Genomic DNA, 21003 nt, shown 5'->3' on the forward strand with positions numbered 1-21003 from the left:
GGCAGCTGTCTTAGCCGACACGCCCTACTCTCTCTCTCTCTCTCTCTCTCTCTCTCTCTCTCTCTCTCTCTCTCTCTCTCTCTCTGTCAGTGAGAGTGATGATGAAATGATGATAATGGTGATGATGATGATGAATATTAATATGACGAATTTTGAGTTGATAATAATATTCATCATCATCATCATCATCCCCATACCCATCCAAGCTACACTCTCACCTAAAAAGGAGAGGCGAGCTAACAGCGTAACAAATAATAACAACAACAAGGATCCCGTTGTGACCACGTATTCGCAACGTTACCAGAGCGTCATAGCGTCACCCCCTGGTACACGGTGTCACGTTGTTTATCTCTGTTACGCTACTTGCCATCTCTTGTAACGGAGTGGACCTGTAAATGCTGCCTGACTGTACTTCTGTGTAATGTGCCATGATGTACTGTTATGTGCGGTGGTCTTTTTTTTTTTGGGGGGGGGGGATGGAGTTAACTGTGTTTCGTGATTCGTTGTATTATATTTTCTTTTGTAGGTTTCATTATTGTGGTTTATTTTTGTGAAGCTTTGTGGGGTTTACAGTATGCGACATCATTTTAGTTTATAAATGAAAATTTCTCATATAATAAACTACATTTTCTAAGTAATCTTAAACTTTTAAGTTACGAATGTGCAACCTTTTGGGGGGCGTAGTAAATGATTTTTGTAATTATCAACATTATGAATCTGTATACATGTTATTTAATATTATATAGTGTGTTATATGTCTTTAATTTTATATACTGTGTAGTGTGTGATAATTTATACTCGTAATCTAGTTTTGACAGTGTAATGCCTAAGATAAAATAACCTCTTCACATTAATGTCGAGTCATTCCGCTGGAGATGAAGTGTAATTCCAGTAATGATGTAGGGTAATAGGCTGTGCTGATGTGTTATAAAGATTGTACATAATTTGTAAAGATGTTGTTCATTACTAGTAATAGTTTTGTATAGTAATTAGATATAATGATAGTTATAAAGTACATAATATTGTAGGTTGTAATTATTTAGGGTAGTAAGGCGTAGTGATGTAGTGTTATGAGGTGTAATGATGTACTATAAAGATAATTGGCTGTACTCAGGCTCATGTATTAATTTTTGTTCTTTCTCTGCCCCTACAGCGAAGATGAAGCCGCCCGGCGCTAGTCTCCTCTTAGCGTTATGTTGTTGTTTTTATTTACCAATGGTGAGTACCCATTGTGGTGTTTTGGTGATGGGAGTCCTGCATGGCCATACATAGTTATCTTGGCAGTTTTCAAAGCACGTACAAAGTCAGCGTCGCAAGTTATCTGAATGCCTTGTTTTGTTTTCGTGCTAAATTTCAGTGTTCTAATTATCATCACTTTTTTTTAATACAGTGCATATCATTTGAGTGTATATATGTAAGAGTTTTTCCATATTCAAATACACAAAACTTCATCAGCATTTACAGTATCGTTGATTATTCCTGGACTTTTAAAACTGTCAAGATAATGTTGGGATAACATATCTTTACTTTTACTTTCTACTACATTATTTGGTGTTACTGCACTCATTTTAATGTTTGTTTCTACCTTTCGTGACAGTAGTAGACAGTCGAGTTAAAAATAAAAATACTGGGCATATTTCTTCAGTGTTAAGTGTACAATTGTTGTGCTATACATTTTGTACCAAAGAGCGAAGCGTTTTGAAGCACTGTACTTTGTGGCCCATTTCATTATCCATACATTGGGTGTTTTTTGTCATGTCACTCATTAAAACACAGTAATTTAAAAATTTCCAAATACTGACACATTGATCAAGTCCAGTCTCAGTAAACTATTGGAAACGTGTCCTACTGGGTGTAGAAGACACTGATACATTGCTTGACATTAGTTGTGTTATAAAATCATGTAAATACAAAGTTACAAAGGAATTAGGGTGAAAGTAAACAGTTTCATACCTGTTCATCCTCACGAGTCTGGTCTTCTGCCCTTTTACCTGGCATGCTTGTCCTGAATTCGAGTTGAGGGTTTCCACGTTTAGTACAGTTCGTATTCAGTACTTCATGGTTGATAGCCATAACTGAGTAACAGAATCTGGAAGTTTCTCCATGTCAGTTTTAGCTTGAATCATTGTGACAATAGTTCGGACAGTTTTGTAATACAGCAGTGACATCAGCGCACAACACTTTGTTCAAGCTTGACAGTAAACAGTATCTTATTTGAGGTTTCTCGATAGTTCTCGATTTTTTTATATTCTACATCCGTAAAGTTCGAAGCCAGACATTTGACTACGATATTTTTTCTGTTACTCTGAGCTAATCTGATTGTACGGTCAATTCCCTTGTTTAGCTATATACCCGCATGTAAGTGATAGACTGTGTTGGTGTGAAGTCAGCACAAGCTTCAGGCTATGATTTTTTTTTAATTATTATTATACTCTGTGCAGATCTAAATATCCAGCACAGATCTGATGTTTGTATAAAATATCCATTTGTATGTACCTCTCCAACTTTCTCTGAAGAGCACAACTTTTTGCAGGGTCTTTGCCTTTTCTCCCCGTAAGACAAGAAGTTGATTTATTTCAGTTACGATGTTAAAAAATATTACTAATACGATTATGTATCAACTGAGTTAAGAAAAGGATGTCTCAAGGTGCGAGGAAGATGTAAAGTTGTATCCAAAGTTAAGAATAAGAACTTACATTTGTATTAGGCCGTAGAAAGCAAATGCGAGTAAGTAAAAGCCAAACACATTAAGAGGCGAGTAACGAGACAAAAGACGAGCAGAAAACACCGGTGTGAGCAGTAACGTGGCGAGGGAAGAAAGAGGTGAGTAGGTGACGTTGCTGTGGAGAGGCAAAGGTTAAGAGATGGACGAAAAAAAAAGAAATGGAGGGGAAAATAAGAGGTTTGGAGGCGAGAGAGAAAACGTATCAAACCTGAAAGTGAAAGGAAATGTGGGTGGAGAGGGTCGTGAGGTGGACCGTGGGTGGTAGATTGGGCTTGGGCAGAGGCATGAAGGGGTTAGGGGTGGGGGTACATAGAGGAGGGGCTGGATAGATATGGGAGGAGGTAGATGTTTGGCAGGTGGAATAAGGAATAGGAGGTAGAGGATGAAGACTAGATAAGCTGGATCGTGAGATGGGCTCTGGGAGTATATGAAGAGGGGAGGAAGGGTGCGTGGAAGAGTTAGGAGTAGGAGTAGATGAGGTAGAGAAGAAGTTAAAGATAGGGAAGAGGTTGTACATGGAGTGGATGGGGGGGCTAGGTAGGGTGGTTGTGGAATTTAAATGAGAGGATAAGTGGGTAGGGGAGAAGTAGAGGGTAGGGACTGATGAATGGTTACGGGTGAGGCAGATAGAATGGGTAAGTGAGTAGGGTAGATGGAGGTATGTGTAAGAGTGGGTGTAGGTAAAAGAAGGATTGGGTAGATGGTTGAGTGTTTAGGTATGTGGGATAAGAGGAGGGATTAATTGATATTTGGAGAAAGAAAAGTTTGAGAATGAAGAGGAAGAGGAGGAGGTGGAAGGAAAGGGAGATATGGATGAAGAGGAGGAGAGGGGGAGATGAAGAGGAAGAGGAGGAGACAATATGGTAAGGAAGTTAAGAAGAAAATGGACAAGGTTAAGGAAGACTGGAGGGAGGAGGGGGAGAAGGGAGGCAGTAGGGAAGGTGAGGAGGAGAGGGAGGAGGGAGAGGGTGGGGATGGGGAGGTGCTTGGCGTTGAAGAACTGGTGCAATGGCAGTGAGCTGCATGAAGGGAGGGGGTCGGGAGGGAGGGAGTGGAAGTGAAATAAAGGGAGGGCTGGGGAATGAGAGAGAAGGAAAGGAGGGAGGGAGGGAGAGAAAGTGGACAGGGAGGGAGGAAAGATTAGAAGATTGTGATGAGGTGGGGACAGGAAGGGAATGGGGGAGAGTGTGAGCGTGGAGAAAGGAGAGTAAGAAAGAGAGAGGAGGTAAGAAAACTATTCGGAGAGAGGGAAACAGCGGAGGAGAAAGTAAGTAGAGATGGAGGGAAGGGTGCGGGAGAGGGTGGAGGGAGGGAGAGAGGTAGGTAGGGATAGGAGACAGGAGGGGGAGGGGAGAAGGCGAGGGATGGAGGCTAATTTATGCACCCTACTTTTTCTATTACCTTTAAGGGCTGAATCACTCCAGGGTATGTCTGTTCTGTAACACACACACACACACACACACACACACACACACACACACACACACACACACACACACACACACACACACACACACACACACACACACACACACACACACACACACACACAGAAACTAGAAGTGTACACGCGTGTTTGTGTTTGCAGGCACGCATAGTCCGAATTCGTGCATACCTGTGTGCATGTGAATACCATCGCTCCTAAATCACTAATATACTGCTTAACTACACGATTTCCATGTTTTTGCCTTTAAGCAGAAAAATACATGAACGTCAAAATCCACCATTCATTTCCGCTCCTACCTAATTTATTGATGCTCTCTGGGAACTGAGGTGAGAAAGTTATTTTGTGAAGGAGGAATTAAGGTCAGATGTTGTACTTCAAATTGTTATGACTAATTAGATAGATAGATAGATAAATAAATAAAAAAGTAAATGTATGTTGTTCAGATATAAATTGCATTTTTATATATATTAATTCGATGGTTATTTATTATGTATGGAGACTTGGATGAGACGTGATTTTTTCAGCAATTTGATGTTAATGTAGATGTGTCTTTTTTTTTTATAATGCTGTATGCATATCAGTATACATTAGTGTGTGTGTGTGTGTGTGTGTGTGTGTGTGTGTGTGTGTGTGTGTGTGTCAGTTCCTTATTGGAGTGAGGGTGAGAAAGGTGAGGGTGTGGAAATTGGATGAGAGAGAGAGAGAGAGAGAGAGAGAGAGAGTCGATGATAGATGACACAGCAAAGAAGAGGGGAAAAAAAAGTGAAAGAAGATGAAGAAAGAGAAAGTGGTAAAGGTGGAAGAGGAGGAATGGACAGCACATATTTCAACGAGCAGGCATCTTGTTTTCTCCTTGGCGCTGGCTCTTGCACCACTCCTTGTGCTAGTTCATGCTTTCCCAAATATTCGCCTGAACCCCTTCTGTTCGGTGACGTTTTTAATATTTGTGTTTTATTCCGCCATACCTTTTTTTATATTAAGGGAGACATACTGCGGTGATGGGGTTAGGGATGGATATATATATATATATATATATATATATATATATATATATATATATATATATATATATATATATATATATATAAAGGTGAATAAAATCGTCTGGATGTAGCAAGATTAAAATCGTGTGGAAGTACCAAGAATAAAATAAAATAGCGTGCCAGGGCGTAATAAGATCCCTATATTATTAGGCAGCGGTGAAAGGGAACCAAAGATTATAAGGTGTTGGAATCCCCCATTAGTTTAATTATTGACGATCGGATCCTATTACAGCCGATTGAGTGAATGCACGCGTGAGGAAAGGAAGTTTCGTGGAGATACGAGAGAGAGAGAGAGAGAGAGAGAGAGAGAGGAGGGGAAGAGGGAGTGACTAGAAAGCTCAGGTTAATAGTTTTAATGTAGGTTAATGAGAGGGGAAGGTGTAGCGGGGTCAGGGACAGGTGGAGAGAGAGAGAGAGAGAGAGAGAGAGGCGGGGAGAAAATAAATGAGTGAAGTAGGAAATGGAGAGGAGAGAAGAGGAAAGAGAGTAGGGAATGGATGAAGGAGAGAAAGGGAAAAGACGGAGGGAGTGGAGGAAGCAGAGGACACGCAAGATATAAAAAGCGAAGCGAAAGATACGGGAAAGAATGAAGGACGAAGAGAAAAAAATGTAAGGAATGGATCCCGAAAGAGACAGAATGGGAATATGGAAAAGAGAAGGGATGGTAGAAGGAAGGAGGGGATAAGGAAGAAGGAAATTTGGGTGGAAGATGGAAGGAGGGGGAGGAGGAAGAAGGAGCAGCTGCCAATATAAAAAGGAAAGTCTAATTGGTCCCACTACATCCGGTAGGAGGGGCGAGGGAGAGAAACAAAGGAGGGAGGGAAACAAGGTGGGATGGAGGGAAACGGGGAGGTAGGTTGGGAAAGAAGGAAAGGCCACATGAAAGAAACTAGGAATAAGGGAAGGGAGAGAGGAAATGAGAAGAGGAGGAAAGGAAAGGAAAGGCAGGAAGAGTTAGGTCTTCAAGTGGGGGACGAGGCTGGAATAATATAATGACGTTCTCCTGAAGGGATCACCTCCTTCAGTATAACTTATTTTGATTTCTATTGCTGTCATTACCAGACAATTTTATTCTTGTTATCGACAGACAGTTTTATTTGTCTCCGGTCGATCTCACCATGCAAAAGCGAGACGTCCTTAACTGAAAGGAGTTAAAGATTACTACGTGGAGGAATAGGTAAGGTGGAGTCGGAGGAAGGATGGGGTGGGGGTATTGCTAATGTACACCCAACACGCCACATTGTAGACGCAGGTGGCACTCTCCTCCCTTCCTCCTCCCTCCTCCCTCCGTCTGTATGGCGTAGGGCCCACGAGCTTAACGTATGTCCCACACGTAGAAGAGGGAAGGGAGGGGAGGGGGGAAGGAGGAGATGTTTTTGCCAACCTGCTTCTGTCACCTGTGTCCAGAACAAACTGTATTTTCTGTTCTCGAAGCTAGCTAGACTTAAAAACTATCCTAACCTAGCGAATCAAACCAAACAAGACCAGACCCAGTCAGTCTTAACCACACTTACACCAAACCTAATCTAACCAAAGCACGATAATAAATTATAACGTAGCCTAATCTAACCTGACGTAATCTGTTCCGGTGTAATCCTACCAACCGTAACTCAGCCTGAACACGGATGTCTGAATGCCTACCGATACTTACGCATTCTCGGTACACTGGCAAAAGCAGGTTGGAGAAAAATTGCAGGGGACGCACAACGCATAAGAGATTGCTGTATTTACAGGGACGCTTGTCGGTTTGTTAGAGGAGATCCACATAATTGAAGGTATTGTTCCAGGGAGTTAGCGGAGACAGGAATTGCTATTGGTTAATCACAAAGGACCCAGCTAGTTCGAGAAGATCCGAGGTAGTTGGAAGTAGTTGGGAGAGAGACAGATAAAAGAGGCGCAGCAAATTAGAAATAGTTAGGAGACGCGTCAGTTGCGTGGGACCCAAGTAGTTAGAAAGGACTCCCAGTAGTTAGAAGAGGTCCTTGCGTTTAGAAGCAGTTAAAGAAGACCCGATGTAGTCACAGGCAGTTAGATAGGAACCGGATGGTTAGACGTAGTTAGTGCGTCCATGCGCGGGTGGCCAAGGGTGGAGGATGGTAGGATAACGGGACCTACTCCACTCCATCCTCCCCTCCCTCCATCCCTCCCCTCCCTGCTTCCCACCTTCCCTCCCTCCCTCCCTCCTCTCCCTGCTTCCCTCCTTCCCTCCCTTCCTCACTCCTCTCATTGCTTTCCTCCTTCCCTCCATCCCCCCCCTTCTTCCTTCCCGTGCTTTCCTCCCTACCTCCCTCCCCTGACCCCCATTGCTTTCCTCCCTTCTTCCTATCCCTGCTTTCTTCACTCCCTCCTTACCTCCCTTCCTCCTCCGTGCCTTCCTGCTTGTCTCGTACCTCCTACATATTTTCCTCCTCCTCCCTTCCTTCTTCCATGCCTGCTTTTCACCCCCTCCTCTTCTTCGTGTTTCACTTTTCTCCATCGTTTCTTCATGCCTCCCTCTCCTATCCTCCACTCTCCCTGGTTCCTTTCTAATCCACCTCCTCCCTCCTTCATGCTTTCCTCTCTCTCTCCCTGTTCTATCTTTACTTTTCCCTCTCCCTCCTTTTTCCTTCCTCCCTCCTTTTTCCCTCCTCTCTCCTTGCCATCCTGCCTACCACGTGCCCCACTGCTTTTCTCTATTCCTTCCTTCTTTTTTTTTTCTCACCTTTACCTCCCCCTTTCCCTCCGTGCTTTCTTCCCCAACCCCAAAACCTTTTCTTAGACCATCCAAAAAACTATGTGAAAACCCTCATACTAACAAAAAACAAAATAAAAAAATAATGAAACTACACACACACACACACACACACACACACACACACACACACACACACACACACACACACACACACACACACACACACACACACACCTTGCCTTATCTCAGCCACCTTCCTCACTCTCATTATTTGGATTCCCACGGCCTAAAAAAAAGAGAGATAAAAAAGAAAAAAAGCTTCCTTCTCCGCCCCCTTTCCTGGGCATTGCGTATTGTGTTTACTGGGCCTGGATTTAGAGAGTGTGTGTGTGTGTGTGTGTGTGTGTGAAGGAAGGAGATAGAAAGGAAGGAAGGAAACAAGAGGAAAATAAAAGAAGGGAAATCGCAGACCAACAAAGACCAATAAAGAAAAGTAGAAGGAACGAAGAACAGACAGAAGGAAAAGAAACGGAAAAAAGTCAGGGATAATACAAGAAGAAAAAGGGAAAGAACAGGAAAATAAAGGAGACATGCACTAGATAGATCGGTAGGGATATATCCTGTAGTTAGGATGATAGACACTGATAGATAAGCAGATAGATAAAGTTTCGAAAATGCCCCACATCCTCACTCCTTGGCGACAGTGTGCTCGAGAGGGTTAAAGCAAGGCCTATTTTACGGTGATGGCGAGGGTGAAGGGTGGGCGTGGATGTGGGTTTATGGGTGGTGACTTAATGTAGAGGGAAAAGGGCGGAAGTGGGTGAGGTGGAGAGAGAGAGAGAGAGAGAGAGAGAGAGAGAGAGAGTTCCTTTATCATCTTGTCCAGTGCCACTTTCCTTTCACTTTCTATAATTCAATAATTTTCCCTCGCGGCCTCCTCCCATAAGGCCATTCGTGGCCATACAAACTTTCTACCTGCAGCTGGAAATCACCGTTTAGAAGTGAAAGTCCGCATGCCAAACAAGAATCAGCCCACAATTGCCTAATATATCAACAAACTGTGCTGCAGGGGCGACATTAAAAGAAGATTCTGGTGCCTTGGGGTGGTTTGCGCGGGAAGAAGGGGTCCGCCATATTGGGAAAGTATTGGAACCGATTGTGTTTTCATCTTATAAATCTTTTCGCTATCTCATAACGACAAAGCCTAATAAGGTAATGTTAAATTTGCCTAATGATATCAACAAAATTGGTGACATTATAAGGAGATTCTGGCCTCTGGAGGTTGCTTTTGCGAGGGAAAAAGGAATAGAAGGTGGCCATATCGGGACATTATTGGAACCAATTGTGTTTTCATAAGTCTCTTCACTATTCTAACGACAAAAATATGTTTTATATCGTTATAATTGCCTAAAATATCGACAGACTTGGCGCTGATGCGGTGGCGTAAGGAGATTCTGGTGCATTGTGGTGGTTTTGTGGGGGAAAAGAGGGCGGTCATATTGTGAGAGTAAATGAATGAATCGTGCGGACTTATAAAAATCATCCTCGCTATCTCCTAACGACAAAACTAGGCCGGCTATTGTTAAACGTGCTCTAGTAACTCTTCAGACTTTATTCAGGAAGATTGATGAAGTTTTTTTCTTAAGAGTTTGATATAGGCTGATACGTTCAAAGAATAAAGATGAAAGGTCGACGACGAAAGGTTAGAGAGAAAATTGGAACGGTCATGAACATAGCCTGTTGTATCTTACTGAGATAATTAAACCAGTGATTGAATGCAGTGTTGTACAGGAAAATAGGCGAAGTGAAAGTTACACAGAAAAGAGAGAGAGAGAGAGAGAGAGAGAGAGAGAGAGAGAGAGAGAGAGAGAGAGAGAGAGCGAGAGAGAGAGAGAGAGCAAAGGTTAAAGAAAGTGATTAAGTACGAAAATGGACGAGGAAAAGTTTGAATAACTGAAAGTTTGTTTCCATAGTTCATGTTCCTGTAACACTAGCCTAACGAATGAAAGAAAAAAAAAATATGCACAGTTAAAGTGAAGCCAGCAAGGACAAATGACAAGCGTTGAGGAAAGTGAATAATATTCGTAATGGACTACCAAAAAATAAAAATAAATAAATAAATAAATATATAAGCGGAAAAGTTTGCACGTAATCTAGGCTACAGTCTAAAAAAGTGCGAAACTGAAAGATTAACCAGTGACCGCACAATAATTAAGAAATAGAAAAAAAAAAAAAAAAAGAAGAATTCAATGGGGTTAGAGTAGTAAATGTCGGCGCATCCTTACTCGTAGAAATTGGAGTCCGTGAAAGTTTGCACCTGTCATGTCAACTCTTCTAAAAATCATAACATAGAAGCACCAGTAAGGACAATGAAAATCAGTTAAACGAAGTGAAAGCAAAATTAGCCAAAACGAAAAACTAAGAGGTGAATTTTATATATGAAGCTTATGAAAAAAAAAAAATACTGAAGGCGAGCTGAGGTAAGTCGTTAAAGGAAAGTGAGAAAAAGAAAATGAACGTAATATGCGGAAATTAGACGTGAACTAAATGAACTAAAATCAGAAAAAAAGAGGAAGAAGTTGATAAACTTCAAAAGCTTATAATTAAATTATATCTGTCTATGTCTTTATCCATCTATCTATATCTATTTATCTCTCTCTCTCTCTCTCTCTCTCTCTCTCTCTCTCTATATATATATATATATATACACACACACACATATATATATATATATATATATTTATATATATATATATATATATATATATATATATATAGATATATAGATACACACACACACACAAATATATATATATATATATATATATATATATATATATATATATAGAGAGAGAGAGAGAGAGAGAGAGAGAGAGAGAGAGAGAGAGAGAGAGAGAGTACAGATGTATGGAAAATTGATGTTACAATCATAAAATAAGCAAAAATGAAGAATTACGGATCAGGTGATTAATGGAAACTGACAGATCTTGAATTCTTGGAATTCTTGAAAGTTTGAAAGATTTGCGAGCGTCAACCTTCAGGTAATGACAGAATGAAGGTAAAGAATGTAAAAAATGATGCGTAATAAAGTAGATTAAAGCAGAATAAGCCAGGCCAATGAACTGTGGATCGTAAAAGACTGAGAAATCTGAATGACCTTGAAAAGTTGGAATTAATGAATGTGGGTGTACGTCAGTTTATCTTTTCGGAAAAGCCCCCCAAAATCCTTGAAAACTCTTGAAGGCGTCTTTGCTCCCTGGGGCGGGTGGATGTGAATGTCAACACAGACCAAACGCTGGGCAAATTCTCTTGTTTGAATATCCTGATGGCTGTTGGCTCAGGAGTTGGTTAATTAAAAAACTCATGTACCTCACTGGTGTGATCTTGGTAATAGAAGACTAGAAGAATTTTTTAAAAATTCCTTTTACGTTAGCCAAAAATAAAGGTCGTTGTTGCATAAAGGAAATATAAGCTGTTTGTTTCTAAGCCTGTAAAAGAGACAGGGCTGAGATTTCCAGAATAACTTTTTTTTTCTCATAACTAAAAATGAAGCACTATTCTTTCATTGTCATTCATGCAAACGCAAATTACTGATGACAGGGACTTAACTGAACATGCATTGTGAATCAACATCCTGGTGTTTTGTTTTTTATGTTGGTTTAAAGAAATGATACAATCTTACATTTTTTCATTACTATCTAAAAGAATAATCGATTGTATATTACTGACACTTTAGTAGATTGTATTCCTATCAATGTCTGCGGCCTAAAGAAATAATAAATTGTTTATTACGAGCGATATACTGTTGATTACATTCTTAGTATCGTGTGGCTTTTTTTACGTCTTCTTATCACCTAAAGAGCAGAGGTAATATATCAGTGACATAGGCCGCTACTCTTACTTTTTTTTCCTTGTAACAATCAGCTGTACTGTGTTAGGCGCTGTATTGTTTGAGGGAACAGAGGGATTAATTCACATGTTGTTACTAACGTTACACGAGATTTATCACCATTCATGTAAACGGTAGCTTACTCACTTACTACGCTCCTGTTACTCTCATTTCCCTTAACAGTTGCGTGGAATGTGCTCTGTGCTCTATTGTCTGAGAGTAGAGGCATCACGGTACTGTGCTGGGTGCTCCCCCAAGGCGGCCATTATACCAACTTCTTTTGTTTCCTTCCCGTGGCTTTGTTAGGCCAACGATCGCTTCCTGTTGGCGAGGTGAGTGAGAGAGAGAGTGAGAGAGAGGACCCTCGCTATAGGGTCTCTAGTGCAGACAGGGAAGGAGGAAGACGGAGGGAGAGAGGGAGGTAGGGAGTAACTGAGAGGGAGGCAGAGAGGAAAGGAGGAATGGAGAAAGGGCGAGGCAGGCAAATGTTTAAAGAGGTCCAGGAAGGGAAAGAGGGAAATACCAGAGAATAGAGATGGTGAGAGTACAGGGAAAATAAGGAGGGGGGGGGGAGGAAAAGCAGATAGAGAATGTAGGAGCGTAGAAGGAAAAGCAGGAGGAAGTGGGAAAAACAGGAACGGAAGAAGGGAGGGAAATGAAGAGCAGGAAAGAAAATGATGGAGGAAGAGAAGGAAGGAGGAGAGAAGGAGACATGATAATTAAAAAAAAAAAAAGGTAGAAAGGAATGAAGGGAGGCAGAAAGAATCATGCAGATGTTTGTTTAAAAAAAGAAAAGAAAAGTTAAGAGAAGAGAGACTGTGGAAGGAATAGGGAGATGGGAAGAGGAGAGGCGGAAAGGAAAGACTGGAAACTTCTCTTCCTTCTTCCGTAGATCCTCTCTTCCTTTCTTCCCCTCTCTCCATTCCCTTTTCCCCTACCCCTTCTCCCTTTTTCCCTACCCCTTCTCCCTTTCCCCATACTCCTTTCTCTTTCATCACGTCTCACCGGACTCTTCTACAGCCTGTTCCTTCCCCTCCTTCTTTTTTACCTTCCCCTTTTCCTCCTCAAAACTTTTGCAACGATGACGTGTTTTCCATTTTATTGAGATTACAAGATGGTTCTATTCAACTTCAGAAATTATACTGGGCAGTGAAGCGTTAACTAAGACTGTATATTTGACCCCTGTGAAGTCCCCTCTGAAGTTAATAAAATCGTGTGGCGGGATTAAGAATACGCTAAAAGTTGCGTCATTGGCTGGAGAGCGTTAAAACACTCCATCTTAACCCCTCACCGCACCACAATCATTGCCTCCCTGTTGAACGTCAGCGGAAATGCACTACTGTTTCCGTAGCCCGTTCTGTAGCCTCACGCTGCAGCCTATGAAACGCACCCGTAGTCACTGCTTCCCGGATGCTTACGTCACTTCACTGAGGCGCAATGAACTTAGCATTACGTGTGTGCTCAAAGAGAGAGAGAGAGAGAGAGAGAGAGAGAGTAAAAGCGAAAGACGTCCCTGGTTACAAACGAATAACGAGACTAACAATACATAAAAGAATTGTTCATAAAAGTAACAGTTTGCTGTATTTTCATGTATATATATATATATATATATATATATATATATATATATATATATATATATATATACGTTTGTGTCTCATAACTACTTAGTTATTCTTTTGTTAGCTTGTAGTTGTGTCTTCTTCCTATTGATCTTCACTTTTCTTCCAGTATTATTATTTCCAGAGGTGAAGATGGATTGGGTGGGGTTGTGGTGTCATTGCTTATTCCCCCACCCCCTCCACCCTCCACTCCACTCCACACCCCACCTTCCTTGGTGAAAGGGGAAAGTGAAGAGGGTCTGGGAGGGGAGGGGTAGGGAGAGGGAAAAGGAGGGGGGAGGGTGTAGGCGACCTCAAGGTATCGGGGTTTTTCAGTTCATGTTTCATCAGAGCGTTTTGAAGGTGTGGGGAGATATGAGGAGGAAGGGGGATGGGGAGTAAAGGGAAAGGTGGAGGATGAAGGGAAAGGAAGAGGAAGGAAAGGTGAAAAGGAAAGTAGGGAAAGAGTAGGGAAAGGAAGTAAAAGGAAGAAAGGAAATGCAGAGAAGAAAGGGAGGTAAAGGAAGGAATAGAGGTGAGAGGAGGAGGAAATTGACACATGGGAAGGTAGGTAGGTAGGTAGAGAGAGATAATAAGAGTGTATCCTGTGCGCAATTGTAGCGAATCTTTCTTAACAGCGCTTTGCATGTATTAACGTTGTTATTCTGTCGCTTATGCATACATACATACAGACATACATACATGCATACATACTGTTAACCCCGAAAGGAGGCCAGGACAATAAAATGCTAAATTGACACGTATAAAATATATCCTTGGGGGTTATAACGGACACAGGTAGTTAGCACCTTGTATATAACCTTGAACCCAATAAAGCCCTTTGTAAACCTGGGAGTGTTGGCAGTGGAGTGGAAAATATTGTTGAGTACAGTATAGGGAGACAATGATGAGCGAGCGACTGTGGCGAAAGAATAGATTTAGATAGATATAGCGTCTTGTTCTTGTCAGTTTGAAAGTCTTTAGCACGTCAATTTTTTAACATATTTACTCCTGCCAGACTCTAGTTTCTAGGTTAGGGAAGGTTTCTAGTAGTGAAGGAGCTAGAAATGATCGGAACCCTTGACTGCCAGAGGTCTCCCCTAAGCAGTAATTCATGTGGCTTCAGCAAGATAAAAAGTATAAATAGACGTTATCGTAATGATGTACAGTGCTAATTATTGCCATATAATTTGTTTTTTGCGTATTGATATTTTTGTGTTATTTGCATTTTTGAGAAACCAATGTTGCTTAACGGACGCAGTCGAGAATATTAGTGTGTCATGTGCATGAAATAAACTTGTGAAGAAGAGATACTGTACTCTTTTTAGACAAACTTGGCTTAAAATTGCCGTCTCTCCATCTTGAGTGCGCAGTTGTAGCAAAGGATTAACGTTAGAATATGATGCTAGTCACGAAGAAGTTCCACGACAAGGATGTAGAGCCTTATTATTGCCTTATTCGGTGATAGAACAACATGAAGTAAATCACAAAAGAAAACGAAAATATGGGCCAGGTTATGTTAAAAGAGGTACAGACATCCCTCTAGGCTAAGAATAAGGATTAAAATTACAACTGAACAGGTGAATATGGCATCCTTATGCGGGAAAAGGAGGTCGAGGGTGATTATAATGTAACACGAGTAGGTCACGTCTTTCGTAAAACCGACAATTTTGGACAACAAAGGAAAAGGAGTGGCAGATCAGAGATGGAGTGAGAAGAATAGGTGGGCAAAAAACTAGAGGTAGGGGTGAATCACATATATGGCGGGCTAGAATGGAACAGACTAAAAATCAGGAGGTGAGAGTGGAGTAAGACCTGAGAGGCCATGGCAGTGGAATGACAGGTGCGATAAGTGATCAACCAGATATTTGAAATAGTAACTAGGTAATTGATGCATTAGATATTTAATTGATAAGTTTCGATAATGATTATGATATGCAGCGTGGCGGTGGTATTGATGGTACAGGGTAGGGTACCGTCTCATATAACGCCTTGGTAGGTAGAATGCACAGTACCTAACTGCAGAAAAAGTAATTGTTGCAGGGAATCCAATATTAGGCAACCACCATCGGGGTGTAGAAGTAAAAAAAAGTAGGCCGTCGTAGTCCATATTATTAACGAGTAGGAGACCACCAGTTCTTATGGTAACACATTACAAGAAAAAGAATCGACAGTAACTTCTAGAATTACAACAATTTCGTGTAAGAAGCCACCAAATGTGTACATGACTGAAATGCTGCCGCGTCTTGGAGAATCAAACCTGCTCGTAAGACACCTGAGCACCACCGCCCTTCCTTCCTTCACACTGGGGAGTTTAATAAGGTAAATTCAGGATTTCCCGCTCGTCGTTTTTCCTCCCTCTTTCCCCGCCATTATCCCGGGTCAGGCGTGTGAGGTAATGGCCTGCGCTTCCTCCTCCTCCTGCCGGTGCTGCTACTGAAGGTTAGGGTGGTGCGGTGGTCCAGTGGGTAGCACAGCTCGGTCGCGGGTTCGATCTAAGCTATTGCTTTTTTTTTTTTTTTTTTTTTTTTGGGGGGGGGGGTGGAGGGATTTTTGGCGTACTGACAGGATGATTTCTGTCTGTTGCTTGAGTTTTTTGAAAAATATTGATAGATAGATAGACAGATAGATTGATAGTTATGGGTAAACAGAGAGAGAGAGAGAGAGAGAGAAAGAAAGAGAGGGATTCACTAATACGGAAATGTGTGGCACTCCCTTGTACCTCCTGTGAAAGCCGCGTCCTACAAACATCGAGCATTACACGCACTTGTCTCTACTCCCTCATTCTCTCTCTTCTCCTCTCCTCTCCTCTCCTCTCCTCTCCTCTCCTTTCCTCTCCTCTCCGTCCTTGGCCCCCATGCGAGTCAAGCAAGAGGTGATGGCACAGCGAGGTAATGAGTGAGAAGTGGCCCTCAAGGTGGCTGCCTCGAGTGATTGATATTATTACCGTGACAGAATTGAGGGATTGCGTGATGTTGATATCTTGGTGAAATAACTAATGTGAAAACTTAACTTGTACCCTGCATAACTGATAAAGTGACTGATATGAAAATTAGACAAGACGACAGTGATTGATTAATATAGTGTACGGGTAAATGGTAAGTGGACGGCTGGGATAGAAAATAAATTGTCGATTTCGATTCCATCACCAGACATGTGCGATAACTAGATAACCTTTGATTCATACGGTGATTAGATAACTTTCGTGAGGATTATACTGAAACATATAATAAACTAAGTGAAATGGTGCGTAATGAGTGAAATGGCAGGTAATGAAATAAGTGAAATAAGTAGAACAAGGAGGCAGGCAAACAGTGACTGCAGGCACCCAATGGCGTCTCTAATTCCTCCCTTTACACACACGAGGTCGGCTGCAAGCTTTCACCCCCACCCCACTCCTTCATTCCCTCCTCCTTCAATCCCCTCCCCAACCCCCTCTCTCAGCCCTCCGTCACTCCCCTCCCTCACCTCCCACCCCAGCCCCTCCCTCACCTTTCCTTCATACACCTACTCTCTCCCCCTTTACTACACCTTTACTTCCTCACCCACCTCACCCCCATCCCCGTCGCTCATACTCTCTGCCTCGCCTCACTCTCTCCTTTATTCCTTTATTCTTCACTTTCTTACCCTCTCTCTCTCCCCTCCCTTCTTCGCCCCCTCCCTCATGACCCCTCCTTCGTCATTCATACCCCCTCCTCCCCCTTCCCTTGGGCGTGATCTCTCCCCCACCCCTACCCCCTCTTCCTCACCCCCTCACTTTCCTCTTTACTCCCCCTTCCCCACTCTCCCCTAGGTACTCCCCTTCACCCCATCTGTTCTACCCCCTCTGCCAATTAGACCCACCCTTTTAAGTGTTAGTTGTGATAAAGAATTATTGTTCTAATTCCCCCCCCCCTCTTTTATGTGTACTCTCTCTCTCTCTCTCTCTCTCTCTCTCTCTCTCTCTCTCTCTCTCTCTCTCTCTCTCTCACACACACACACACACACACACACACACACACACACACACATCCTGCCCGTCGTCGTATATATCAGAGTGTATCTTGATGACCCTGTCTCTGGTGTCATATAACCGCATCTGTACAGTGACAAGCGTGTTATTTGTTTCTCGCCACCACTAAATGATTGTAGTTGGCTTATGATATTTTTCTATGTGGGATAGAACTTACATGTAATAATAATAATAATAATAATAATAATAATAATAATAATAATAATAATAGTAATAATAATAATAATAATAATATTTATTATTATTGTTATTATTATTATTGTTATTATTATTATTGTTATTATTATTATTATTATTATTATTGTTATTATTATTATTATTATTATTTATTATTATTATTATTATTATTATCATCATTATTATTATTATTTTTATTATTCATGCCGGTGGTATACCCTGAGGCAAACCATTCAGTGGTACTGGCCACCTTGGGGTGGTGAGAGAGTGATGTGTTGTGAGAGGATATCTGAAGGTTTTAATATCTCTGCCCACATGGATCAGCTCAGGGATTGGACGTCGGGTAATAGAGAGAGATTGTGAATTGTAAGAGGAGATATTAAACTGCTGATGTGAAGGTTGATTGTTTAGTTGTTTGTGAAGGTTGATTGTTTAGTTGTTTGTGTTAACGGTACCGGGCGATGTGTCTGGCGAGAGTTACATAGCAGGCTTGACGGGTCCTGTGGTGACACCCAAGGATCCACGCCTGACTAGCGGGTTGGGGCGCTTGGGGGTGGGGAGTGGTAGGGGGAAAGGGGAGAGAGGGGTGTGTGACTGGGTGAGGGGGGGGGTCTGAGGTGATGGGGGAAAGGAGGGGGTAAGTTGGTGACAGGGGTGTGGCAGGGGAGAGGCAAGGGAGAGGGAGATTTAGGGATAATAGTGAGAGGGAAAGGGAGAGGGAAGATGTAGTAGGGAAAAACAATCCTCGATACTATTACTGCTCATTCTTTCTCATATCATATCATTCTCTCTCTCTCTCTCTCTCTCTCTCTCTCTCTCTCTCTCTCTCTCTCTCTCTCTCTCTCTCTCTCTCTCCCCTCGTTTCTTCTTCTTCCTCCACTTTTTTCCCCTTCCTTCCTCTCCTCCTACCTCCCTCTCCTCCTACCTCCCTCTCCTCCTACCTCCCACTCCTTACATCTCCCTCCTTTACCTCCGTCCTCTCTCATCATTTCCTTCTTCCTTCTCTTCCTTCCTTATGTTCCTTCCTCCTTCTCCTCCTTACGTGCCACCAAGGATGCAGAGGGAGTGTGGGGAACGTGAGAAGGAAGCAGTGAGGCAAGGCTCAGGCGGGGGGGCACAGGTTCAAGGTGGGAGGAGGCAGGCAGCTAGGGAGAGGCAGGCGCAGGTAGACAGAGGGAGGATCGTGTCGACTGAGGTAAGAATGTGTAGGCAGAGGTTGAGACGTGTAGGCAGACGTCGAAACGTGTAGGCTGAGGTACTAACATGTCGGTAGAGGGAGGAACATGTGGACTTTGGCAGGAACGTGTACAGTGAGGTAGAAAGGCTTAGGTAGAGGTGGGAAGAAGTAGACATTGAAAGGAAGGTAGCAAGATGTACACATAGAAAGGAAAGTAGGATGAAAAAGAGAGGAAAGATGGGGGGAGCAAAGTTGACTTAAAGCGGGAGGCATGGAAAGATAGACAGAGACTGGGGGAGAAAGGAATAGGTAGAACAATGTGAGATAGCAGAGGCAGGGAGAGATAGGGAAGTGCAGGGAGAGACAGAGCAGACAGTGAAAGATAAGAGGAGACAGTGAGATACGGAGAGGCAAGGGGAGGAAGGGAAATGCAGGGAAAGAATATAGGAAAGAAAAACAACAGCTCTAGGTCTCGTAGGAGTTCGTGTCGCTGCTGCCGCAAAGGGTAAAGGATGGAATTTATACCTGAGGAAATTATAGCAAGGTACAAGGCTTCCCCCCGCACTCAGCCTGACCCCTAATCCGAAGCACACATGAAAAAGTGAGGAGTTGGTTCGTTATGGAGAGAGAGAGAGAGAGAGAGAATGACAATGGGGAGAAGAAGGAAGGATGACATGCAAGTGATTGATGGGTGGAGAAATGATATAAAAAAAGAGAGAAGGTTACTATTAAAGACTGGAGGTTGGTGTGCGTGAACTGATACACACACACACACACACACACACACACACACACACACACACACACACACACACACACACACACACACACACACACACACACACACACACACACACACACACACACACACACACACACACACACACACACACACACACACACACACACACACACACACACACACACACACACACACACACACACACACACACACACACACACACACACACACACACACACACACACACACACACACACACACACACACACACACACACACACACACACACACACACACACACACACACACACACATTTCTTTTCTCAGTCCTTTCCCTCCCCCTCCTTTCCCCGCCTTTCCATGTACTTTTCTTTCTCCTCAAGTGCATTCGTCCCCCCTTCCTCTTTCCTTCCTCTCCATATCCCCTCCTCTCTACTTTTCTCTCCCGCCCATTACTGAGCTACCGTCTCCTCCTTCCCTCCCCTCCCACTCGAGGACCGGTCTTAGGTGCTATGACGCAACATTTCACGATATCACCCCCACACACCACCATTTCTCCCCCACCCTCACCCCTTCCCCTCTGACACCCCTCCCCCACCCTCACCTGCCTCTTCCCCACCCCTAACTCACCTTTACACCCCTCACTCCCACCTACACCCCTCACTTCCACCCCTTCACCCCATCCCCACGTCCCAACACACCTGTACATACACTCATTCACATACCCGTTACTCATACATACATATATACATACAGTACATATTGATGCACATTCCTTTGTGCATACAAACTTTCAAATACACATGCACATGCATACATAAATACATACATACATAAATACCTACATACATACATACATTCATACAAACGTAATACATATATACCTACATGCATTTTTACATACATACATACAAACATACATACATACATACAAACATGATACTTATACACATACATACATACATACCTATGCACATACATACATACATACATACTGACTTTCAAACAAACAAACACACAGACACAATCTAGGTCAAGCGGTGTCATTTGGTGTGCAATGATGATGGTAGACCGCAAGTGAGAGAGAGAGAGAGAGAGAGAGAGAGAGAGAGAGAGAGAGAGAGAGAGAGAGAGAGAGAGAGAAAGCCTAGTGAATGGAAGCAGTGAGAGTGATAAAAGCGAGAGTGACAGTCTTTCCCATCAATACATACTCCACAGCCAACCAACCCTTCACAAGAATGTACAGTCACACTCAGTGCTCGGTCCACACACACACACACACACACACACACACACACACACACACACACACACACACACACACACACACACACACACACACACACACACACACACACACAGCTCACGTTCACTCCACTTACGAAGCCTAGCAAACTTCATGCAGATTTTGAGCACATTTTCCATCTTTTTCCGCTCATGTTTTTACCATATATAAATTTTGCGCTGTCCATATTTTTGAAGTATTTTGCATTAATACTTGGCTGAATATTCATGG

At 42.6% G+C, this 21003-nt stretch overlaps 1 protein-coding gene across 1 annotated transcript in view; it reads left to right on the forward strand.

The window, feature by feature from the left end:
- Positions 1-1189: 1189 nt before the first annotated feature.
- dpy (fibrillin-like protein dumpy) overlaps positions 1190-21003 on the forward strand; it is a 442341-nt gene continuing 422527 nt past the window's right edge. Inside the window, 1 exon segment of the mRNA XM_080267992.1 lies at positions 1190-1218. Within this exon segment, the coding sequence (XP_080124118.1) occupies positions 1216-1218 (3 nt within the window). The 5' untranslated portion in view covers positions 1190-1215.

This window comes from Coenobita brevimanus, chromosome 26, assembly GCF_032717465.1.
Source record: "Coenobita brevimanus isolate Jiangsu-jjx chromosome 26, ASM3271746v2, whole genome shotgun sequence".
Taxonomy (NCBI): Eukaryota; Metazoa; Arthropoda; class Malacostraca; order Decapoda; family Coenobitidae; genus Coenobita; species Coenobita brevimanus.